The 24,909-nt window shown below is 33.7% G+C and overlaps 4 protein-coding genes across 5 annotated transcripts; all 4 read left to right on the top strand.

Moving 5' to 3' along the window:
* The first annotated feature begins 71 nt into the window (after window positions 1-71).
* Window positions 72-6,010, top strand: LOC149738959 (geranylgeranyl transferase type-2 subunit alpha-like). The gene is made up of 14 exons (XM_089875555.1): window positions 72-367; window positions 493-603; window positions 825-949; window positions 1,319-1,417; window positions 1,661-1,749; window positions 1,981-2,178; window positions 2,480-2,563; window positions 2,834-2,916; window positions 3,124-3,219; window positions 3,470-3,698; window positions 3,912-4,114; window positions 4,599-4,712; window positions 5,063-5,150; window positions 5,225-6,010. The coding sequence occupies exons 1-14, from the start codon at window positions 365-367 to the stop codon at window positions 5,368-5,370; spliced, it is 1,668 nt and encodes a 555-aa protein (XP_089731681.1). The 5' UTR covers window positions 72-364; the 3' UTR covers window positions 5,371-6,010.
* On the top strand, window positions 5,983-15,691 carry LOC149738958 (GATOR2 complex protein WDR59-like). The gene is made up of 22 exons (XM_089875541.1): window positions 5,983-6,121; window positions 6,435-6,620; window positions 6,867-7,071; window positions 7,371-7,459; window positions 7,875-8,072; window positions 8,376-8,538; window positions 8,912-9,067; window positions 9,466-9,677; window positions 10,058-10,219; window positions 10,556-10,651; window positions 11,052-11,179; window positions 11,330-11,413; window positions 11,709-11,868; window positions 11,981-12,168; window positions 12,461-12,539; window positions 12,942-13,066; window positions 13,304-13,448; window positions 13,694-13,796; window positions 13,949-14,075; window positions 14,562-14,698; window positions 15,078-15,151; window positions 15,385-15,691. Exons 1-22 carry the CDS (start codon window positions 6,071-6,073, stop codon window positions 15,505-15,507), a joined length of 2,991 nt encoding a protein of 996 aa, XP_089731667.1. The 5' UTR covers window positions 5,983-6,070; the 3' UTR covers window positions 15,508-15,691.
* A 1,578-nt stretch (window positions 15,692-17,269) lies between these two features.
* Window positions 17,270-21,196, top strand: LOC149738957 (ferroptosis suppressor protein 1-like). 2 transcript variants are annotated; one of them, XM_089875566.1, is made up of 8 exons: window positions 17,275-17,747; window positions 18,235-18,353; window positions 18,600-18,716; window positions 19,189-19,281; window positions 19,581-19,689; window positions 19,848-20,000; window positions 20,524-20,724; window positions 20,873-21,196. In XM_089875566.1, the coding sequence occupies exons 1-8, from the start codon at window positions 17,564-17,566 to the stop codon at window positions 21,025-21,027; spliced, it is 1,131 nt and encodes a 376-aa protein (XP_089731692.1). In that variant the 5' UTR covers window positions 17,275-17,563; the 3' UTR covers window positions 21,028-21,196. The 2 variants fall into 2 exon arrangements, with proteins under 2 accessions (XP_089731693.1, XP_089731692.1); XM_089875567.1 differs by lacking the exon at window positions 19,189-19,281 and having other exon boundaries at window positions 17,270-17,747.
* Window positions 21,197-21,446: 250 nt separating this feature from the next.
* LOC149738956 (ferroptosis suppressor protein 1-like) lies at window positions 21,447-24,782 on the top strand. Its single transcript, XM_089875565.1, has 8 exons — window positions 21,447-21,966; window positions 22,355-22,473; window positions 22,728-22,847; window positions 23,067-23,159; window positions 23,243-23,351; window positions 23,545-23,697; window positions 23,965-24,165; window positions 24,455-24,782. The coding sequence occupies exons 1-8, from the start codon at window positions 21,783-21,785 to the stop codon at window positions 24,607-24,609; spliced, it is 1,134 nt and encodes a 377-aa protein (XP_089731691.1). The 5' UTR covers window positions 21,447-21,782; the 3' UTR covers window positions 24,610-24,782.
* Window positions 24,783-24,909: the final 127 nt, after the last annotated feature.

Raw genomic sequence — 24,909 nt, 5'->3', positions numbered from 1 at the left:
GGGTCTCTGGCATTTTCAAGTTAGGGTATTTTTAGTCAGCTGCCAAATGGAAATCTGAAATCTTCATTACTATATAAACATAGCTTAGATACCTAAGCCAACCTAAACGTATGTTTATAGAATAAGACTATACGGAAATCTAACTATTTAGTATTTATTATATCGGTTGTGATAAGACACTTTAGTGTTTGATTATATTTAACTTCGTAAATATCGACTCGAGACGTGCACCGTATTCACGTAATCAAAAGCGTTTACAATACACGTCAGTATTAATAAATTGTACAGCAATAGCACAAAGTTGACGAAATAAATTCATATTTTTAAAGCAAAAACGTTTGTGGGAGCATAGAAAGCCAACGCAATGGTGAGTTATTTGCTGTGAAATTTTATTTTGTGGTCAGTGTAGTGTAGTCCAATTGTTTATAAACCTGTTGTGGTTTTTTATATTTTCTGTTGAATGATTTTAACCTGTCTTTCAATTCTAAACAGCATGGACGTTTAAAAGTGAAAACAACTGCAGTACAAGAAGAAGAGAAAAGAATAAAACGACAGAAAAAATTGAAACTATTTCAAGGGGCACTCGCTGCTGCTTTTAAAAAGGTTTGGTTGTGTAACCTATTCTGTAGTTTTGGTATTTTGAAGTATTTCTGTAGTGTTTCGTTTTCTAATATTTTCCTATTAATTGCTAATATACATTGGCATGAAAATTTACCCAAAAATATGGTTGTACACTGCAAATCCAAAAGTCTTCTTATAAATATCCTTACTGTCAGCATTCTTTTTCATGTCAAATTACTAAACTATAATATGTTGTTATCCAGATACACAGCAAAGAATATGATGCAGAAGGACTTTATATTACACAGGAAATATTGGCTGCAAACTCGGATTACTATACCATCTGGAATTACAGAAAAAATGCATTTCTTCACTTTAAAAATACAAAGTAATTAGAATTTTTTTTGTTTACAAATTAAGTAAAGTGAAGTACCAACACGAACATCTGTGTTATAACAACTGTAGTTTTCCCGGCATGCGAGTTACATTCAGCCAGTATGTAATGCAAACAATTGTTAACCATTAGGAAATAAAAAAATAAATATATATAAATGAAAAATATAAATATTCATATCTTAATAAATAAAACAAATCATTATGTCAATCAAATTTGGTAGTGGGAAAAAAAATTAACAAAAAATAACAAAATTTCTTTAAAACTTGTTTAAAAACCTTTTACTCAACACTGTACAATGCTTTCAGTTAACGGTACAGCAGTAAAAGTATTTTGTGTGACCTTTATTTTTATTTCTAACAGAACATCTGATGAATTACTGAAATGTTTTCAAGATGAACTAAGTTTTCTTCAAAACTGTTTGAAAAATAATCCAAAGTCATATAGTTGCTGGAACCAAAGGTGAGGCTTTAAATTTTATATATGGGTACATGAGATATTTCAATTTTTTCTTATGTATACGCTGCAATACGCGTACGATATACAAGATTTTTAATTTTTTTCTCATGTGTACGAATGCACAAGAATTCTCATTTTTCTTCATGTATTCGGATACAGACGATTTCTCATTTTTTATCATGTAAACTGTATCCTGCTTTTTTTTAATTGTAGGCCACTAAATTTTGATTAGGACTGTTTCAACAGATGTTTTGTCCTTCTAACAATGTCCGATCCAGACTGGAAAAAAGAACTTCAACTTTGTGATTTGTTTCTGCAGTTTGACGATCGAAATTGTAAGTTTTATAAAAATTGTTTATATATATATATATATATAATAAATTTTAATCAAAGGATAGTCAAATTTGATATTCTACAAATTATCAGTTATATAAATATTTTAGAATAAGTCTTGGGAGAATAAGTGCTAACTGTATTTATCTTACCCTACTTTATATCGTGCCTGAAGCAATGTAGTTACTTATCATTTGTTTTTTATTAATTTTTAAATTTTCCAAATTTTCCAGTCCATTGTTGGGATTACCGAAGATTTGTTGTGCAACACTCTGCAGTGCTGCCAGGTGAAGAAATCCAATTCACTCACAAGTTGATCGAGAACAACTTCTCAAACTATTCATCTTGGCATTATAGGAGCAAGTTGCTCCCTATCGAATGTCCGGATGCAAGTGATAAAAATCGGATCGGAGAGAAGATGTTGCTGGAAGGTAGGTGAAAATAGTATAAAGATTTTAAAAAAAACAACAAACTCTGGACCCTAAAAAAATTATAACCTGGAAGCTCTAGTTTTGTAACTTGCGTATATAAAACATAAAAGCTAGGCTACTTAAGAAACAATAAACCGTACAAATCTCAGCAAATTATTTGTCCATATACTCTAAGTGGCCTTTTTGTTCCATGGTCAAGCCAGGACATTTTTAAAAGCTGTAACTTTATTGTTTTTAAACCATAGAATTCCTCGTTTGATTATGTGATTTTTGGTAACTGAATTATCTCGTGCTCTTACAGAATTGGAACTCGTACAAAATGCCTTCTTTACCGATCCTAACGATCAAAGTGCTTGGTTTTATCATCGATGGCTGTTAGGAAGAGGTGAGTATTGTATAACTCAAATATATCTAGGTTTTTATATTCTATTTACTAAGGGTAAGGTGAGACAATCCATTGGATTTACACTAGAGTCGGCCCAATACCGAATGTAATGTTTAATTAGTACTATAGTATAAGATTGATTGTTCAAATGAATAAAATGATTAAATGTCATTGTATAGCATTGGAACATCATATTTTTAGAGAAGGTCAGTAAAATAACACCTGTTTTTAGATGTGTTTGTAATTTATTTAAACCTAAGTTACCAACAGGTGAAACAAAGCAGTCACTTCTCAGTCTTCATGTTTCACTTCTAGACAACAAACTTACTTGCACTTTAAGGAAGCCAGCTTCTGTAAGTTGTGTGTCTAATTTCAAAACTTACAATTTCATATTTTTTTAAATAGTTTTAAACTCTTACCAGCTGTATATTTGACCAAAGTTTAGGTCTAGTCCAAAAAATTTTGGTACTTCTGTATTGATATATTTCAATAACTTTTATTTGGGTTTTCAATTTTTTTGTTTGAATAAGTTTTATTTTTGATCTTTTATATTTTTTCAGATAAAAGACTGTAGTCGTTTAAATGTTTATATAAACGATAATCCTCATGTTGTTGTGTGGAAAGGATGTAACCAAGAAAAATATCAACATGTATGGGTGAGTATTAGGTACATGTATGAATGGTACTTACATATATTTTACATTCGGTAAGATCCTACAGCAGTGAAAATACACTGTTGAAAAAAGTTTGAGATACTAGTGCCTAACTACTGAGCCACAGTGCAAACCATGGAGCAGTTAGTTTGTAAATTTAAAGAATTGTAAATGATGTCAAATTATTTTTTTTCCTGTAAGTTTATTAAAAATATATATTTTTTTAAATGATGCAAAATCATATTTTTTCCAGCAATGTGATCTTCCTAAGAAAGATCTCTTTTCCGGAGAAAACAAAATCAAAGTTGAGTTCGGATCATCCGAGCTGATGGTTGAGATGACAGGAGAGGACGAAGTGATCTCGTGCATCGAGACGAACACCGAGACCTTCCGTCAGTCGTCGAGCGACGCAAAATTATCCGTGCTCACTGAAGAACTCAAATCTTGCGAGGAATTAAACGACTTGGAGCCAGGAAACAAATGTAAGGATAATTTTGTTTATGTTTTTAAATAGGTGTGCATCAACAGTGCATGAATAAGTCAGATATAAGAAACCTTAGAAATGTATATGGTTGTCATTAAGCAGATCAATCACACAGTTTTTGTAATTTTTAGTAATTTTCCTTTGCCTGATCATACTTCATGGGTATGTTAACACACTGTATTTTGAAAATTTCATTGACCTTATCACTCAGGGGTTATGCTGACTCTGGTTCTTCTCATGCGAGCAATTGATCCCACTCATTATTCATCACAAGTACATGACACACTGCATGAGTTATGTACAGTTGATGGTATGAGACAATGCTATTATCAGGACCTGATGTCAAAGTTTGTGATAGAAGACCACATCGCTGCAGTTGATTTGCACCAGAGATGTATTGACCTACATGGCAGAGTATGCATTGTGTAATTATGTGTAATAATGTGTAATAATGGTTGCATAGTATTGTATATGAGTCTGTTTTATCAGTTGTTTTATATACCAATTTTTTTCTTCTTTTTTTTTTCCCATAACAGACTTAATTATTTACGTTTTAATTTGAAACAAGTAAATAAGGGGTCTTACAGCGACATAATATTTAAGATATATGCATTGTGGGATGACTGGTTGTATAAAATTGAGTATGATCCTGGTTTAACAATTATTTTATATATAGTTTAACTCTTCGTGTTCACTATTTGGGCATATTTTTTGGCCAAATGGATGTTTTTTCCATAACAGACTTGTTTTATGTTTCGATTTGAAAGAATTAAACAAGATGTCTTACGGTATGGCAGAGGAAACATTTTATTTTTTTTTACGAATGAAATTGTTATGTCCCGTAGCAAAAGTATCAGATTAATATTTATCATATTCAGAATTTGTTTACAACTTGTAGGCATTGACACGAGTTTGTCGGTTTGAGTTTTTCTCCACCATATCAAGTCTCAATCTTTCCCATAATCAGCTACATAGTCTCAACTCTCCCTTTAAACTTCTACACTGTTTACAAGTAAGAACATATTCAAGAAAAATCACCCAAAAAATAATCACCCACAAAGTAACATATATTTGTGGGTGTTTTTTTGTATGCCTTACAATTTAGACTACAAACTAAATGTCATATACATATATTGAAAAAATCTATAACTTTGTCATTAATTTTCTAATATATTATAATACTCCTCATAAAAACTTGATGTAAATAAAAATCTATCACTTGTAGCGAACACAAGTGAAAAATGTAAAATCCTATACTTACTAATACTTACATTTAACAATACTGTATGTAAAGCTTTAAGGTTTAATTCATTTGAATTTTTTTAATATTTTTTTAATATAACTTTTTCTTGTATCTTGCAGAAACTTGATGTAAGTGAAAACGAAATTGTGGAAATCTCTGGTTTAAAGGATCTTACAAAACTTGTTTTATTAAACCTTGATTCGAACAGTGAGTGATTTAATCTATTGCTAATTTTTTTTTTTTAAATGATTAATTTAATGCATATATTTTTACTTTGCTAGAAATCTCATCATTGAAAACCTTAGAAACTGTGACCACCTGCGCTGCTCTGCAGAAAATATCCGTAAAATCGAATCCAATTCCCTTGGAAGATATTGACTCACTTTTACAAATTCTACCCAATGTAGAAATAGTATATGAATCCTAAATATAGCAAAATTGTATTATGTTGTGTTTGTTTTGTCCAGCACACTGTTTAAATAGGTAATCTTTAACCCTTTAACTGCTGCCTCTTTCAGATTTTTAACTTTTGACCAGGTCTCACCTAATTAGATTTTGCAACCAAACTATAGCAGTTAGAGCAAAACATGCTATAGAAAGTTGTCAAGTATGAAATTGTTTTCAACATTATAATTTTTTGATGACGTCATCAATCTTGCCTTAAGGGTCATAAATGCGACTACGGCAGTTAAGGGGTTAACCTTAAAACAATTGCATGCTATTAATCCTTGTACTATCTCAGCGCAGTAGGATTTCTGCGCCTGTTTGTAGCACTGAACCATACTATACGAATTTAAACTTTGCAAATTTATATAAATCATGCCAATCTTAATCATAAGTAATTATTAGTAAAAGTTTTATGGCCCAGCTTTTTAACGACACACCAATATATGTCATTAAATTAAAAAAAATAGATGCGAAATACTATTTGATTTTTACACACATAAATAATGCTTTTTTATTCTATTTATTCTATTTGCATATTGTACTGTGTCATATTTATGTAATTGTGGAAAAAAATTAATTTTACATGTGAACCTAAATACTTTCATATTCTGCAGAAATAATTATGTAAGTATTTAAGTGTAATAAGATAATATATTGTGGTTGGTGTTGGAGTCAAAACGATGGAGGAAAGAAATAATGCCGTGCTTATTGCCTCCCATCCCAATATACAGGTTAGTGACTAAATGGAATTTTTAAATTTATGTATTTTTAGGCAATATTTGTAAACAGTATTAAAATAAGAATGTTTTATTTGCTGTTTTATGGCTTAAAAAGTCATTACTACCAATAAATACCCATACTTTTAAAATTATTAATTTATAGAAATTATTTGTGAACAGTTTTTAATAAGAATGTTATAATTGTTGTTTTACGACTTAAACGTCCCCACTGTACCAGTATTTTCATATGTGTATGGGGTTTAGACCATAATTAGCCCACTACGTCTTTTGCAATTCTTAATAAATAAAATCTTTATTTCATCAGCCGGGTTCGATGTCCGTGGATGCCACCCACAAGCTAGCAATGTTGGCATCCCGTCGTTACCTCACTTTGATCGACCTTACGGAACCGAACCGAGTGATTGAAAGAGTTAATCTCTGTAATAAATGGGATGTTAGTCACGTCTTGTGGAATCCAACGACAGCAAACCAGAAATATTTTCTTACTACAGTAAGTAAGATAATATATACATATATTTTTAGTACGGGGTTTAGTACAAAAAAATGTTTGTAATTTTTTTACGACTTTATTTTTATATAATTTTAAACCGTTTAGTTCATGAAAGAAGTTGACAGTATGATTAAAATGTTAACCGAGCACGAGGTGTTTGAAACATTGTACCCGTATTATAACGACTGCCACCATGCCAGCATAAATAAGTTTATAATAATTTTTTTTATAACCTTTCTTATCCAGTACAACCAGTGGACCGACCTGTGGCAATATGAGGAAAATTCTTGCAAGAAATTGGCAACACTGCAAGGTCACATGAGGGCAATCAGTGATGCCGACTGGTCGTTTACCGAGCCCAATATATTGGCAACATGCTCGTTGGATGGTTATATATACGTGTGGGATATGAGAGAAACTAAACGATGTAAACTTTGCACTTCAAGTGTGGGTAAGAAAAGCATGATACAATTGAAATATAAATGAATTTAAAACAAAGAAATAAATTGATGGCTTTAGCATAAAAAATTACAAAAATAATGTAGCTAAGAAAAGCGTGATCAAAAGGCACTAGTAAAAAATTGTTATAAAACCATATTCTCACCATTGCCATAAATCATTGTTAATTGGTTAAAACACAGGCACATGTTTGGATATTATGTGCAAAAGGTGTCTCATCTTCCCCACTCTGTTATATACCATATAATATATTATTTAAAAATTTTATCGTCAGAATAATTTTATATTTAGTTGGTGCAAGTCAAGTAAAATGGAACCGATTGAATCCATATTGTTTCGCTTCTTCCCATGATGGGAATATTCGAATATGGGATTCCAGGGTAAGATATTATGATTGTATTGTAATAGCCAGTGGTTTTAATATTTTTGCACTAGTAAGACAAGAAAAATTTAAAAATATTGACTAATTGTGATCAAAACATAAATAAATCACCCACAAAGTTACATATGCGAGTATGCACCACAAGGTTTATAAACTAGGGCACCCGTGTTATAACAACTGTCGTTGCCCCACCATGGAAGGTTAAAGTTACATACCAAACCAACCCAGTGGTCACTAATTGGTTGTGTAAATTGTAAGCCATATATTAGGAAAACACACCAAAGATAAAAGTAACATAAGTTAGGTACATGGTAACTCGTAAACGGGCGCCAGGTGAACCCCTATGTTATTACAACTGTTGTTCTCCAGGTTTAAAGCAAGTTACATTCACTCATGCCTTTTATATTTTACAGAACTGTAAAATAGCGGTCCAGCACATCACTGCCCACCTCTCTAAGATCTATTCCCTAGATTGGAGCAGATCAGAGGAGCACATGCTCTCTTCCTCGAGTCAAGATTCCAACATTCGCTTCTGGAACACAAGAGAGGAACCCCGGTCACCAGAGGGAACTATCAACGTGGGGAAACCGGTGTGGAAAGCAAAATACACAGTGAGTGAAAAAAAATAAAAAATAAACACACCTTTTTTTCCTAAAAACTTAATTTTAAAAGATTTTGTTTTAAATTTAAAAAATATTTTTAACATTAATTTACAGTATTTTTTTTCTAGAAATGCGAACAAATAAATTTGTGTTTTTAACAATTGTATATGTTATAAGTGTTTTTACAATTTATATTATATTTGGTAATGCCTAAGGGTGTGTGGCGTGGCCTGAGATTTGGACCATTGCCCATTATTCCAACACCCATGTTATGCTTCTATATTTTATCAAATGACTTTTTTGTTGTTTCAGCCATTTGGAAATGGAATCCTTTCAACAGGGATTGTTAATTTCCGCGAGACTCCGATTTCTTTGTGGAGTTTAGAGGAAACGAGTCAGCCTGTCATCACTTATACAGGGCACACTGATGTTGTGTTGCATGCTCACTGGAGGAAATGCAATGAAGTTCAAAACGGTGATTTGAAACTGATTTTTAGATTTATTTTAGATTTATTTTAGACTTCAAAGTTTTTAAATTTACTTTTAAACTAATTTTTTTAATATTATTCTGCTAATTCTTAGATTGATAAAAAATTATGAGGAGTTTAACCGTAGGTTTTCGTAATATGTCCAAATGAATAAAATCAGTTCAATAAATAAAAAGGCAATCATAAATAGTAAAACCTGAATTAACATTTTGTAGCTTAGGAATTCTGGGTGTTGGGGTAATGGGCCACCTCGCAGCTAGGCCTCTCAAATAAATGGATCGCATAAACCAACAAAATATATCTTAGCCAAAACAGTCAAGAAAATTCAGATTTCTAAATTACTCTCATATTCCTTCACAGACCAGAATTGGCAGCTAGTCACATGGTCTAAAGACCAAACGCTTCGACTGTGGCCCATGACGTCAGCAGATTTGCTTGAGAAGAATTATGATGAGTCACGACTGTCATCCAACCCCCTTGTATACAACTTACCTTCTACCACTTTACCAAATTTAGGTAAAAAATTTTTTTTTTTTTTGTAAAAATCGATTGTTTTTTGGTTTTGCGAATTTTTTGTTTTTTTTAATTGTAAAAAAATATTGTTTTTTGTTTTTCTAAAAATTTACTGCTTGGGATAATTATAAATAGAATAGGCAATGACACTTGTATTGTGTTCTGTTTCATATACACATGCCAGCTTAGGAGTTATTACTTTTTATTAACATAGGTGTTTTATTTAATACAGCTTTATTTACTTACTTAAATTACTTAAATGAAACCTTAGTGAAAAAATCCAAAAAAACAATCACACACAAAGTTATATAACTGTGGGTACAACAGAACACCCTTATTATAACAAAAATCAGAATAAATCAGTTCCACTCACTCATCAAACATTTTAATTATTCCTTCAGATGTTGAACCAACTGATCCTGCATCTTCTGCATCCGGGAGTAGTGTCCAGAGCAAAGAGGGGGACCTACATGATGCTTCGGGATTCACTCCACCTTCCATGAATATGATAAAAAGAACAAAAACCAACTCCATCGATTTAACTTCTTCCCACAACCTGGAGCAAGAGTTTAAAATGTTGAACAGCCAACTTCCTAACTTAAGAATGAAACATGTGAGACATTTTTTAGAATAAAACTAGTTTTTCTCAAATTTTTCCTCATTTGTTCCCATTTTTCCAACTTTTTTTTTCATTTTTCCTAAAAAATTTAGACACATTAATATGAAAGTGAGGCAATTAAAAGTACATCAATTTTGTAAAAAATATGATAACATCTGAACTGATAAGGTCTATATATTTTTTTTTTTTTTAAATTATCTCATTTAACCAATACATAAGAGAGCAAGTATACAGGTAACAATATTTTTATCAACTTTTATTAAGTATTATTTTTTTTAAATATTTTAAAAATGTTTTTCCTTTTTATATAGGCTAGAAAACGAAAACAATCACCGCAAAAAAATATTAATAAAATGCTTTTGTTTTTTTAACAGTTAGACATTCAAGGTCGCAAGAGTTTGTTGTCGTTACGCACCACGACCCACTACACTGACATACACATCATGTTTCCTGATGCTTACCCTAATAATGAAGCTCCTATATTTAATATAAAGCAGTCCAACATGGAACAACATGAGATTCTAAATGTTACTTCGGTAGGAATTTAAAAGTTGTCGTTTTTTTAGGTTAAATATAAGTGTTTGGTTATATACACATTTTGTGTGATTTTTATGTTGTATTAATTTTTATTACAAATTCTGACTGAATGTAACTTATGCAATTTTAATCATTGAGTTATAACAAATGTGTTCCGTTTCGTACATCACGTGTCAGCTAACGAGTTACCATGTTTGTGTGTTGTTTTTCGACTGTTATTGATGAATGACAATTTAGACAGTTCTTTAGTGTTCGCTAGATTATACTGATTACGGTTAGGTGTCTTGCTAAAAAACACACATGTTCACAATGTTAACAGCTGTGACTTTATGCAGAATCTGCAAGAAACAGCTCAAACTTATGTAAAAACCGGTCGAAACTGCTTAGAACCGTGCATGCGACAATTAATTGCACAGATGAGTAGAATGTCGGTGAGTAATCATGAACCTTAACAAATTAGTAATTTCATATGTGAGTTGATCAAAATTCAAAATAAAACAATATCATAATTTAGTTTATTTTTAACCTACTATAAGTTGAATTATGTTTTTATAGTTTATAACAAAGAATATATTCATTTAAAATAAAAATACCAAATATATATATATATATATACTTACAAAAGCGCACTCGTTGCAATATTCTATGCCTAAAGTATGTAACTTTGGGGTAAAGGGCCAACTCTAGCGAAATGTCCCTGCTTGCTTACTGCGTTGTGGAAAATCACTCATAGAACATAAATAGCCATTACCCCTATACATAATAGCGCATTCCATATATTTATACCAAATTTTAAGATGTGATTTGTAATTTTTTATTCTTTTATTGCAGTATATGTCAGATTGTGGTGCAGAAGAATTAGGCATCAACTTTCCGAGTCCATTCCCTTCACGGTCGAGGCAATACAGTTTGTTCAACGACCTCAAAAATGTTCCTTTTCCTCGTACAACTGGTGCTAGGTCAGAAGTTCGTTTGTTTTTTGTGAAAGTTTCAATTTGTTGGTGCCCTCCTATATTTTTACCTGGAAACTGAAAATATCATTTAGAAATTAAACTGGCAACTTTTACATGAATGAATGACACTTATTAATCCTTTTAATTGCAATGCAGGTTTAATCAGTCAGGATTACTTGTTGTTTTTATGCGGCCAACTTACGTGAAAGGTTACCAATCCATGAACGAGAAAACTCCAAGGTGAAAAGCGATTTCTAAACTTTGTTTGTGCTAAATACAGTTTTGATTACAATATTACAGACTGTTTGCATGTAAGCAGTGAATTGCCTTTTTTTTATTTTGTGCATTAAAGTTTTTTAGTTTATGCATTAAATTTCTAAAAGAAATCCAATAACTCTCTAAAAGTTGTTTCATGGAAACATCAATTTAATAAAAACGACTTAAATTTTTTGCTTTGGTCATACATTAAATTCTCAAATAATAATATAGTTTAATTAAACTAATTATACCCCCAAAAAAACAAATTTTCCTTTAGATCCTTCATGGGTTTATTTCACCATCGTAACTCAGCTCCTGTGTTATCGGTTACGGGGTTTCCCCGTCATATACCTTCATCATTAAGTCACATGACACCCAGGTTAAACCCAGCTCCATGGCCGGATCTTTCTGTTAGCTCATATTATTACAAAGAAAAAGTAAGGTTTACTAGCCTATGTTTTCTTTAATAATTTTTATTCAAACTTCTGTTTAATACTTTTTAATCAATAAATTTTGATTAAATGAGTTTTAACTAAATGTCATACCCAGAGGCCATGTCGAAAGTCCCTTAAGTTTTTGTACAACCCGAGCGTGGGATCGTCACCAAAGGAATCATCCATACCCGCCACAAATGATATGAAACACACACGTATGCAGCAAGTAGCTGGCATGGTATCCATAGTTAACGTGACAAGTATATTGCCCATCAGCAAAACTTTGGCAATGAAATATGTAATGTAAGTAAAATTACACTTCTTATATATTATATGATGCTATGCATGTTATAAATTCAAAATGGTTCTCTTGAAATAAAACTTAATAAAAGCAAACACTGCTGTTGGTGGTTAAATTAAATAACACACATGGTCACGATGATTGTAATGATGAGCCTTGAACCCAGTGTCTTCTGGCCATTCATATATAACACTTTTTTTTGATACCTTTTTTTTATAGCATGTTTAATATGTTGAACCTAAAATTTGATAAAAAATTTATGTTAGAAAATTTATGTTAAATTATGTACTTCAGACCCCACAACAGCTATACAGAAGCATGCAGGGTAAACATCAAGAATGCTTCATCTGAAAGTATGCAGGATTTGGTTCAGGTAAGTTTGACTATAAGTTTAAGTTGCACATAAAATATGTTTTAATTTATTTGAATGAGTAAATGAAACCTAAGAAATGAAAGGACAAGTCGCAATTTAGCAAAAAATACATTACACCTCAGTTATAATCATAGTTAAGTTTAAAATATTGTCAAAGTTTCACATAGCTACCACAGCCTCACATTTAACTTCTGATAATTAATTAATATACATACATTACATTACAGTCACTAAAAATCCAAAAAATATTTACCCACAAAGTTACCTACGTGGTTAACTAGGAACTGGTTCGCGGACACGAGGTGTATGAAACAGAACACCTGTGGTACAAGTGTCAATACCCCGCCACGCAAAAATAAAAATAAAATTTTTTTAACTAAAATAAATACCTTACTTTTACAGTTATGGTCCTACCTGTCAGTACTACCAAGTCCAACCAGATTACCTCCTACTTTAGATAAATTTAATGAGTTTTCTAAACCTTCATTTGCTGAGCATCCGACTGGAGCAAAACTGCTGCTAAGAGTGTATGTTATGTATTTATACAACTAGTTCCAGTTTTACATCATTTTATCACGTTTTTTCATGTTTTTCTCAAATTTATCTTTTTTTGTAAATACTTTTTAATTTTAATTTTAGGAACACCTATGTTTTATTAACAGTTCTTGTCTCTTTGTTGGCCTTTTGTGTTTTATTAATTTTTAGATTGATTTGAAGAATTTTCCATTTAATTTTTTGCATTTTAATTTAATTTTTTTTCACAGGTTCAAGCATTATGAGAAGTTATTTGACGTACAAACACTAGCAATGCTTGCGTGTACCTTTGTCCCAGATACTGAGGAACATACAACAAAACAAGCCTCCCCACGGAAACAACTGAAGCCTTCTTCCTCTTACAGCTCATTTGATGTATGAATGAAATAATGTAACTTGATTTACCTTTGTATGGTAGACAATAACAGTTTTATTAACACAGGTGTTATGTTTCAACACCTCGCGCCCGCTTGCGAGTTACCATGTATGTGACTTGGTGGGTGAAAAAAAATTCCTAGATTTAAAAAATAAAAATTTCCAAACAGCTTATTGAAAGAAATGGGTAGTACAATTTTATTAGAAAACATAAATGAGCCAATTTCTGCTTGTATTTTCCACAGGTATTTGACACAGGTGGCCATCTGCACAAAAGTGCGAGCGAAACAAAGTTTTCCGATTTACCTTCATTTATTAAATCAATTGCTCGATCACCCCCTACATCAGGTACTACATTATAAACTTAAAATATGTAAAAAAATAGGTATTTGTAAAGATACATTTGTGGTAAAAAAACAAAAAAACAGCTGTGTTGTAACAATAGTCGTTGTCCCGCCACACGTTACATTTTATTTATTTAATGTAAACAATTTTTACAGAAACTTTTCTTAAATCAAGCATTGGTAGAAGTCGTGAAGAATCACCAGTTGATGATTACAGGTTCGTGGAGCAACCACTGCTTGACATTGCACCTTCTGTTCATGAGCATTGGATGGTTAATTCAAGGTATGAATGGATGAATGTAACTTGCTTAATTTCGCATGGCCACGGCCAGTATTCCGTTAAACAACAGTCGTTCTATCACGAGTGTTTATACACCTTGTGCCAGCTTACGAGTTACCATATATATTACTTTGTGGGTGCTTGTTTTTTAGGATTTTTATGTATGGGCAACTTATTAGTGACCACTGTATTGAAGCAATTGCCGTTAAGTGTCTTGCCCATAGACACATACGCACACAATGGTAGCAGTGACTCTTAATTATTCTTGTTTTGAATAGTTTACCAAATTACCAACTGTGCAGAATATAGAGTGGAAAAATCGAAGTTATTGTGCAATTTTAAACTTTTAATGCATCAAAGAACAGATTTTAAACATTTTTCTGTCCGTGTGAATTAAAAGTCCCAACTTTACAAATCTCAAACTAAGTAATTTAAAGCATTTTGTTTAATTTTCTTTTTTTGAGTTTAACAGTGGTATTACTTTTTTAGACTGTTGCTACCTGAAGTACAAGCCCGTTGTAACGATTACATATCAAGATATGCAGACCTCTTGCACTCTTGGAAGATGGATTCAAAACGTGCAGAGACTTGTAAATATATTCGCAAAATTCAAGCTGTACCTCCTGGTAAGTTGTACTATCTTCATACTGCATGCTATTTATGTATTGTTACATCGTATCAAGTGCGGTAGCACAGTTGGTTATTGCCCCCGCTTATAACCAAAAGGTTATGGGTACAAGGCTTGTCGCCGGTGCCATAGTTGGCATAGGTGTCCTTGGGCAAGACATGTTCGTTGCTATTATTTTTGACAACCCATTTCTGACTACTGGAATGTCAAAAATGTCGGTCATACTAAAAAAAAAAAACACAACCACATATACCAAGTTACATACGTGGTTACCCGTAAGCATACACAAGTTGTATGAAATAAGGAAACTCTGTTATAACAACTGTTGAAAAAGTAAATAAAACTAATATTTCTTCAATATACATTTCTGTGTTAAGATACAAAGACAACAACGCATAACAAAATTAAGAAACAGAAAAAAACGTGTGTGATTTGTAAGCTTCCTCTTACCGTGAGTACATTGATGTTTTGGAACATTTTAATCTAATTTGTTTGCCTTTTCATATTTTATTAACTTTATTTGACTCTTTGAATACAGTAGCGAAGATTTAAAAATATTTAAAATGAAAAAACAGGATTAAGCGAAAAAAACAACAGTTTTTAAAATGTGTTTACAGTTAAAAACATATTTACATTTAATTGTAAGAAAATAAGAGTGTTAAAATTTATTTTACATTTTTGCAGAAAACGGCGGTGCAATGCATAAAGTGTGGGCATGGGTCGCACCAACATCATCTAAAAACTTGGTTTGAATCTCGAAGCACTTGCCCGATATGTGACTGTGATTGTTTCGATAATATTTATTAGTTTCATTTTCTGACCTATTTCTTTGTTCTTTTATCTTTTCTCATCACGGAAAAAAACACCGAAGAGATATCAAATCAATCCATTTTTCTTAAATTTTAAGTAAACCCGTAATTGACGCAATCTACCTGTTATGTCGAGACTGCGAAAATATTTTAATATTTTATTACAACATTATGAAAATGAATCAACATTTTTGGAAACAAAGTCATGTTTTGGAAAGACAGCTGTAATGCACAAACTTTTTGTGAGGCTTCAATTTTTGAGGTTCAAATTTTAGTTAGGGGTAGGTAATTTGTTTTGGTTTGTTATATGTAAAATAACTTTTTTTTTGAATAAGAAACATAAAAAGCTAATTTATACGAAAGCCCTTGATCTGCTAGGCGGCAATCAAAACCTAGAAGAGAAAAACTACTTTCAAATGCTACCTTTGTTTTCAAGGTTAGTAGGCCTATCGTTTAATTTATTAAAATATCTGTCCAAGTTTATGACATACCCGTATATAGGTTGTGCGTCTTATAGAAATTTGTTGTCATGCAAAAAGAGATTAAAAAACCGGCGATGTGGTACAGTTGGTAAGCGCGCATGATCCAAAGGTTTGAACTCAAGGCTCGTCGCTGCTACTATTGTGGGCGTATGTCTTTGGACAAGACATTTAACGACAATTGCTCCAACCAGGTCAGAGTGTATAAAGGAGAAAAGCCGCGTAAATTACCGTGATAAAAAGAGTATGATATTCGGTATTATGGTAAAAACGCATTTTATATGGGGTGATGTTGTAATTATGCCATCATAATAACCATACTGTTGTGTAAACGTAAATATGTTTTTCCTAACCAACATGAATACGTTGTGAATAGGCGAAAGTCGTTATGAGTAAGAGCACGAAACAGAAATGCGCTGGGCATGTATGCAGGTAAAATTGGACGTAATGCATTAGTTAAAGTTATTTCATTTTTGGTAAATCATTTATGTTAAGTGTATGACAGACACAGACTTTTTCGTTTATGGGAAACCCACAAGACAGTTAAAGCACAGAAACTTCGCAAAGAGCAAGACGGCCAGGTGATAGACTTAGAAGACCCTAATCATGGTACCAAAGATCCAGACGTCGTTGCTAGAGCAGAACTAATTAAGGCGTGCAGAGCTTATTTTGCTGACACATACCTCAAGAATACAGAAAATAAGATTGTAGGAAGGTGTATGTACTGGGGAAAATAAAAACATAGTAATACAGCCAATGACTTTTAATGTGCCACCATTTGAAAACGAATTGCAAATATTCGTTGGTTTGCGGCATAAGTATTATTTAACTGCGGTATTGTGTTTATGAGGGTCCATGCTATGTTATATTCAAGCAATAGCCTGGCCGAATACAAGCAGGTCAATATAGGCAGCTTTCGTGCTCAAGGCGTAAAGAGAAAGTACAAGTAGTATTTTCAGTCTAAACTTAAAGCGGAAATACGTCATAACGACTCTGAGTGCATGTGAGACTAGAAATGTCTTCGACAAGACACGCCGCTTAGACTTAACAGCCGGCAACCGCTAAACGACAGCGCTTAGTCAGTGTATAGAGTACTGTTTACATAAATGGCACAGCGCCATTAAAGTGATTAGTGCCAAGTTCCCGCGGCAATGTTTTGAACGGCGAACACTTGAGAATACTGAATAGAAGAACCTTTTTCTTCGATCGCTGAAAACGTATGAGCGCTAAACCGTGACATCCGTTTCTTCATTCTGTTGTTGTGGCGAGTAGCGGTCGTGGGTCAAACCTAACTCCATGTAAAACGTAGCTACAGGCAGTATACAGTACTTGCTAGGATTAAAGTAGAGAGGTTTCTGTAACCTGTAAAGATACGTATATATATATAGCGTATACCATGATATTATTTACGCCAAACTAAAAATAGCAGTTAGGTATTACATTATCTCTGTGTGTTGCTAGAACCGAAGTAATGGCGGCGTTTTCGAAAAATTAGTTGCAGCCGTTTACACATTTTTAGAAGGATCTCAAACTTTTGGTTCTATTGCTATTTTTAAAAGTTAGTTAAGTTACGAGATGGGTGCTGGTAGTTCGGTAACGCCCCGAGATGATATGCACCTTGTGATTGTGGGCGGTGGTTATGGAGGGAGCTATTTCGCCGTGCAAATGATCAAAAGCGGGTTGTGCAAAGTGACTTTAATAGACGGAAGGGATGCAATGTTTCATAGCATCGGTGCATTACGAACAGTCGTTGACGAAGGTAATGTAAATTCTGCACTGACCTAGTTTAAAACATAAAAGGCAGTAAAGCGCGCTCGCAAACGTCTGCAGTCTTCATTGAATAAATGTTGTTTACTTCAATTATTCATGGGAAGACTCATTCGAAATGGCTCCTACATTGCAAAAGCGTGTTTCCTTTTTCTCCATGAGAAGACATGTATATATACTTTCCAATAGGTAGAGCTGTGGGGTACGATGGGACACTGTTAGCACCTAAATCCCATATTTCCCAATCTTGTTTTAAACAATTAACAAGGCTCTTTTACAGTCGCCGGGCTACAGATAGATTGGGATGTCAATATTGTTTGTTTACTATACCAGATATGGCGAGAAAAGAGATTGAAATGTCCTATGTTACCTCACCCTACAATAACATAAACTTTTTCAGTCTATCCTATTGGTTATTTTTTAAACCAAAATTTATTTATGAGGTATAGATAATTACTATTGGTGTTATCTGTCCACAGATTATTTCAAGTATTTGTGCATTCCGTACGATAAAATGGTGGGTGATTCATTCACACAGGGTGAGGTGTCAAACCTGGACACAGCGTCAAAAACGCTAACGTTAAAAGATGGAAAGACGGTAAATATTATGATATCGCTATTGACCGAACGTATATGGTAGGTTGGGATAAGATAGTCCATAATTTGATTCTGTTTTCCATTTACGTTTTGTAGTAAACAAAGAAGATTCAATGAATTACTTGCCGTGTATGCAAACAACTTGAAAAAAGTAAAAAGCGTTGTTAATTGTTAAAAAACACAATTATGAAATATGGGATATTATGTGTTAACGGTATCCATCTTAACTCATAGTATTATACCACAGGTCAACTACACCCACTTAGTCATTGCATCTGGCAGCAGATCAGGTTTTCCATCTAAAGTCGCAGTGGACGCTTCTACTGAAGAAGTCAAGAGATTATATGACGAATACCGCAAAGAGGTATGACCATACTGTGTTTAAGATTATAAATGAATGTTAGTTAAACATATCGTATCACTTGATCCTTACTGTAATTTTGTTACAAGAATCGTCCAGCTTTAGCACTAGATCAGGGTTTGATACAGTGAGTTTATTACAGTTAATTGTTTCTAATTTATCCTCGCGTGGTGGGCAACGATAGTTACAACTTACAACACAAGTGTTCTGCTTCATACACCTCGTGTCCGCTTACAAGTCACCTCTAACTTTGTGGGTGATTGTTTTTTCTGTATGGCTGACAATTCGAACAATCCATTAGTGACCACAAAAGCAATCGCCGTGAATAGGCGATGAGCCTTTCATTGAACCCGTAAAGTCGTAAACTATTGGTTGGATTTACCAGTTACCATGTATATGTAACTTTGTAAGTGATTATGTTGGGTAAATGTTTTTGATATATTTTGTGCATGCTTATCGAGTGTAACCTGTCTAGGTGGTCGCTGCCAAGCGTGTATTAATGGTTGGAGGTGGAGCGGTCGGTGTCGAGCTAGCCGGAGAAATTAAAACGGAATTTCCAGACAAAGAGGTATAAACATATTTCGTAGTTTGTGCAAAACAATGATAAAACGTTTATTTATAATATTTAAAAATATATGCTTGTATGCCTGTATGGAATGAGATAGGAGTCTCATTTGACAGTAAATAATGAACATTTACCGAACTGTATAACCGTAGCCCTGCAACCCTAAAAGTGCGATGCAAAATGTTTAAAACACGTTCTGATAATAACGATGAAACGACGGCAATCAAGTCTATATTTTTATACTTTTTCCACCCTACTATATTTATATCAGAAAATGTAAATGTTGTAAAATCTATATGCAGGTCACTATCGTCTCATCCAGCGAATTTCTTGTCACCACAAGAACGAAGTCAGCATTTCAGAAAAATATAAAGGAATCTCTTAGAAAGAAAAATGTAACCGTCATATTAGGCAAGTGATAGAATCATAAAAATCTTTTTTTTGTTTGTCGGTTTTCAATAAAAAAAAACTAAATTCGTGTACTTTGATTAATATAGTGGATAAAACAGTTACCATAACTGGACTGCGTACGGTAATTATTTTTTTAGAATTTGTAAACGTGTGTACAGGCGATCGAGTGTCCAATCTCGACGACTTAACATTAAACAAACACGTGGAAGGACAAGTGGTTAAGACAACTGGTGGCAAGGAGTTGACAGCTGATCTTGTAGTACCTTGTACTGGAATTACAGTAAACAACCATTTCTTTAAAGAAGCGCTTGGTAAGATTACGATTTAAAACATTTCAAATTTTACGTTAACAAATAAGATTCAGATTAAATGAATGACTGTTGATAGTTTATTCTCACGTGGCAGCAACCGCTTACGAGTTACCACGTATGTAACCATACCTTATAATTTAATGCAACATCCGCTTTCATGAAATGTGTATATGTAGCCGGATCGCAATGTGTATATGTTATTACACTACTCGTGACGTGTACCCGGTCTTGTGTTCAGAACATTTATAATATTGAAATTTCAATTAAGACATAGACATCACGGCCCAAATTGGAAAATTGCTTTTGCGTAGATGAGATTTTTGTCTGAACTAATATTTCTGTGCGGATTCGTCCCGATTTTTATCCTATTTTCTTTTCATATATTAAATGTAATTTCTTTACATCCATGATCCATTTAACCGACAGAGAAAGCCAAACTCTTTTTAACCCCTACATTTTTATATTACACACAATTTCGATTTTAATTCCAATCTTTATCTCCTAAACTGGATTTCTCACGCAGCCGGTGCACTGACGGAACACGGGGCCCTGGAAGTGAATGAATATTTCCAGGTCAAAGGTCATGAAGAAATCTATGCAATGGGTGACGTTACCAACGTAAATGAAGAAAAAATGGCGTACACCGCAAAAATCCACGCAGATCTTATTAAGTCGAACCTACTTGCCGAAGCAGGTGGCAAAACGAAAAAGGCATATCAAGGAGGTATACGACTTGCTTGTTTAGTTTTGATAGTAAACAAAGAATATTTACATAATTATATAACCGAAGACCCGCCTCTCACGATAAGAAAATATTGGATGTAGGTACTACAGTATCCCATCTTACCCCACAGTACTAAAATATTTTGCAGCTCGTGTCGCAATGGTGGTACCCGTTGGTAGAACCGGTGGTGCTGGTCAGTTTATGGGGATGCAACTTGGCGACTTCGCCGTGAAAATGTTCAAAGCAGAAGATTTGTTTGCTAAGTCTATTTGGAGTGATCTTGGAATGAAGCTACCGCAATAAACCTCACATTTTGACTAATATACAACATCGATATATTGTTTATACTATAGCATATGTTTTTTGTGATAACGCTGACTATACCAACACATGTGTACACATACCGCATCTTTTTATGTTTTCTTGCCTTTAACCATTCAAAAATTCACCAATACACTTAATTATATGAAAACTATGAATCATAAACCCTAAAAACATTTTTATGCAACATTGCAGAATCCATTATTGCCTCATTTAAACATATTATCAAAATGCAAACTTATTTACCAATATTTTGCTGCGGGCATGCATTGACCTATAGCTGCCTGCAGCTGGTCCTTTTGTACCTCGCGGTAAATGTCGCCCGCAGCCCACTTAACGCCACAACGAACTTCACTCAACCGTCGCACAGTTACGTACATTTGTAGTAAGTACAAGCAAGAACACTATACAACTTATATAGTGTTCATGGTAAAAGTATCATACAAGTGCACTTATTGCGACAGGTTATGTAGTCCGGCAACAGTTTTTAAACCGAATCAGGGCGGGTCGTTATAAACAAGGATTTAAACATAAGTTAAATATTAGCTTTTTGCTACAACAGCAATAGGTACAATAACTTATATAGGCTATAACCATACAGGCGCCATTTAGTTTGTAGCTTTGCTTGAATAGATGTTAAAATTTAGACTCATTTTTTATAGTTTTTTACAAACATTATTTTAAAAAGAAGAATTGCCACAGCGTAGATATTAAGAAATAGTTAGTTAAGTTACGAAATGGGTGCTGGTAGTTCGGTAACGCCCCGAGATGATATGCACCTTGTGATTGTGGGCGGTGGTTATGCAGGGAGCTATTTCGCCGTGCAAATGATCAAAAGCGGGTTGTGCAAAGTGACGTTAATAGACGGAAGGGATGCAATGTTTCATAGCGTTGGTGCATTACGAACAGTCGTTGACGAAGGTATAATGTAAATTCTACATTGACCAGTGGAAATATAGTGGGGGAGAGGATGGGAAACATTTTCATTCTATTTGCTAGTAAACAAAACACGTTCACAGAAATACAAAACGTATCCACACGACTTCCATAGACCGTTGTTAATTGTTTAAATTAAATCAAGATCTGGATATTTGGATATTATGTGCTAACGAAGAACTTATCTTCCCCCACCCTACCGTAAACATTACATAGTGATTCAAACGATTGTAATTACTGCATGTCTTATATGTAAGAATCATTCAGATACTGACGCTTTCAGAATATTGATTAAGCGGGCGTCGTATACGCTGTATCCTATCTCAACAGCAGCAAATACCAAACTTTATGATCTCCTGTTATCTGTCCACAGATTACTTCAAATATTTGTTCATTCCGTACGATAAAATGTTGGGTGATTCATTCACACAGGGTGAGGTGTCAGACTTGGACACAGCGTCAAAAACGCTAACGTTAAAGGATGGGAAGACGGTAAATAAAATTGTCACCATATAATCCATGAATTACACTAAAAAATGATTCTCTAATTTATACTTCTAAACTAATCAATATGGGAAAACCAACGAGAAAGCAGTGAATAACCATTTACGCTGATTCGTTTTAAACCTTTATAGCCACTAACCAATACTGTGTTTTTTCATATTTTAAAGTTGGTTATCATGTTCTACTATGAGTTAAGATGAGAAAATATAGTCATCAAACTTCAAATCGCTTTTTGGTCACAGGTCACTTACACACATCTAGTGATAGCGACGGGCAGTAGTTCGTCAGCCTTTCCATCTAAAATGGCAGTGGATACTTCTGTAGAAGAGGCAAAGAAGTTATACAGCGAATACCGCAAAGAGGTATAACTATACTGCGTTTAATATTAAAAACGAATGAAATTTATATATCATTGCGTCATTTGCGTGGTATGGCAACGACAATCGTTATTGGTCGGTTTTACCTCATGCCTGTGTATAAGTTACAACGTATAGGTAACCTTGTAGGTGGTTAGTTTGAGGAGATATTTTCATTATACCTTGTGCATGCAATCAATACATTATCGAGCTTAACTTGTCTAGGTGGTCGCTGCCAAGCGTGTATTAATGGTTGGAGGTGGAGCGGTCGGTGTCGAGCTAGCCGGAGAAATTAAAACGGAATTTCCAGACAAAGAGGTATAACCCACATACAAAGGTTAAGAAATATATTACACAAAATTCTGTAGAATTTCATCTCTGTTTTTTTTAAATCACGGCAGGTCACTATCGTTTCTTCCAGCGATTTTCTTGTCACCACACGAACAAAGCCCGCGTTTCAAAAGAACATAGTGGATTGCCTGGTAAAAAAGAACGTAACCGTCATAATGAGTAAGTACACGGAAAACCCAATGTTTATACACCAGCACGAATGTTCTGTTTTATGAGTTACCATATTTTTTAACGTGGTGCATGGCTAATTATTTTTTAAAAGAATTTTCATTTTTTGCCGAACGTCAATCTTTTTGTCTTCCAAGAATTAAGAAAACGTGTCAATTCTATTTTATTATGTGATGCACCACAGACGACCGAGTGTCTAATCTCGACGACTTAACATTGAACAAACACGTGGAAGGACAAGTGGTTAAGACAACTGATGGCAAGGAGTTGACAGCTGATCTTGTAGTACCTTGTACTGGAACTACAGTAAACAACCAATTCTTCAAACAAGCGCTTGGTGAGATAACATAACGCAATATTTTTACCAGCAAGTACTCCTTATATATTTCAGTGGGAAAAGATGGGACACCTTTTTGTTCTATTTCTCGTCCCATTTGGTAGTAAACAAAGAACATCCAAAGAATTACAAGAATTATTCCGTATCTAGACCGTCGTTAATAGATTTAAACACTATCAAGAAATTTGGATATCGTGTGCTAAAGATGTCCGATCTTTCCCCACAGTACTCCATAGCCGACATATAAAGATATTTCCGATTTTGCAGCCGGTGCATTAACGGAAAGCGGTACGTTGGAAGTGAATGAATATTTCCAGGTCAAAGGTCATAAAGAAATCTATTCAATGGGTGACGTCACGAACGTAAATGAAGAAAAAATGGCGTACACTGCAAAAATCCACGCAGATCTTATTAAATCAAACCTGCTGGCAGAGGCAAGCGATCAAACAAGAAAGCCATATCCAGGAGGTATTTCACAGGGTGAAATATATAGACTATAAAATAATATAATCGCTAGGGTTTTAAATCTTTGTTAAAGTCATACTACGGGGTAAGATGGGTACCGTTAGCACATAATTTTCCATATTACCCATTCGTGTTTCAACAATCAACAACGCTCACCTGGAGACGCGAGGATATGGTTATATTATTCTGTAACTATTATTTGTTTTCTGCCAAATATGACGATAAAAAAGAATAAAAACCTAGACCATTTTACCCAAATAACGTAGCCTATACTATGCAATATGTTTTGCAGCTCGTGTCGCAATGGTGGTCCCCGTTGGTAGAACCGGTGGTGCTGGTCAGTTTATGGGAATGCAACTTGGCGACTTCGCCGTGAAAATGTTTAAAGCAGAAGATTTGTTTGCTAAGTCGATTTGGAGTGACCTTGGAATGAAGCTACCTCAGTAGTCGTAACAGTTGTGACTTTCATACAACGATAAGGATTCATCTCTTATTGCATTTTGAATCATGGTTTGAATGTGTTAATGAACACACCTGGCGTGGATCAAACAGCATCCGATCTTGAAACGAATATCGGCGTATCTTTAAAATGAGTTTCTTTAATAAATGTTGTAAATTGATTTGTGAAATAAAATTTTAAAATCCTGAAAAATAGGCAGCAAACCAAATGTGAAAGAAAAACATTCACGTAGAATACTATGTTAAGAGCAATTAGCTATCAGTCCGTTCCCAATGTTAAACTGTTCT

Source organism: Ciona robusta, chromosome 3 (assembly GCF_009617815.1).
Source record: "Ciona robusta chromosome 3, ASM961781v2".
NCBI lineage: Eukaryota > Metazoa > Chordata > Ascidiacea > Phlebobranchia > Cionidae > Ciona > Ciona robusta.
This window is presented reverse-complemented; position numbering and strand designations above follow the sequence as displayed.

Bases quoted from the DNA above. Each gene is read 5' to 3' on its own strand.
- LOC149738959 (XM_089875555.1), top strand. The intron at 2,917-3,123 runs GTAAGTTGTGTG...ATATTTTTTCAG, and splicing joins CTTTAAGGAAGCCAGCTTCT to ATAAAAGACTGTAGTCGTTT. The intron at 4,713-5,062 runs GTAAGAACATAT...TGTATCTTGCAG, and splicing joins AACTTCTACACTGTTTACAA to AAACTTGATGTAAGTGAAAA.
- LOC149738958 (XM_089875541.1), top strand. From the start codon at position 6,071: ATGGAGGAAAGAAATAATGCCGTGCTTATTGCCTCCCATCCCAATATA. The intron at 9,068-9,465 runs GTAAAAAATTTT...TTATTCCTTCAG, and splicing joins TACCACTTTACCAAATTTAG to ATGTTGAACCAACTGATCCT. The intron at 13,067-13,303 runs GTATGTTATGTA...TTTTTTTCACAG, and splicing joins GCAAAACTGCTGCTAAGAGT to GTTCAAGCATTATGAGAAGT.
- LOC149738957 (XM_089875566.1), top strand. From the start codon at position 17,564: ATGGGTGCTGGTAGTTCGGTAACGCCCCGAGATGATATGCACCTTGTG. The intron at 18,354-18,599 runs GTAAATATTATG...ATTATACCACAG, and splicing joins CGTTAAAAGATGGAAAGACG to GTCAACTACACCCACTTAGT. The intron at 20,725-20,872 runs GTATACGACTTG...AATATTTTGCAG, and splicing joins GAAAAAGGCATATCAAGGAG to CTCGTGTCGCAATGGTGGTA.
- LOC149738956 (XM_089875565.1), top strand. From the start codon at position 21,783: ATGGGTGCTGGTAGTTCGGTAACGCCCCGAGATGATATGCACCTTGTG. The intron at 22,474-22,727 runs GTAAATAAAATT...TTTTGGTCACAG, and splicing joins CGTTAAAGGATGGGAAGACG to GTCACTTACACACATCTAGT. The intron at 23,352-23,544 runs GTAAGTACACGG...GATGCACCACAG, and splicing joins GAACGTAACCGTCATAATGA to ACGACCGAGTGTCTAATCTC.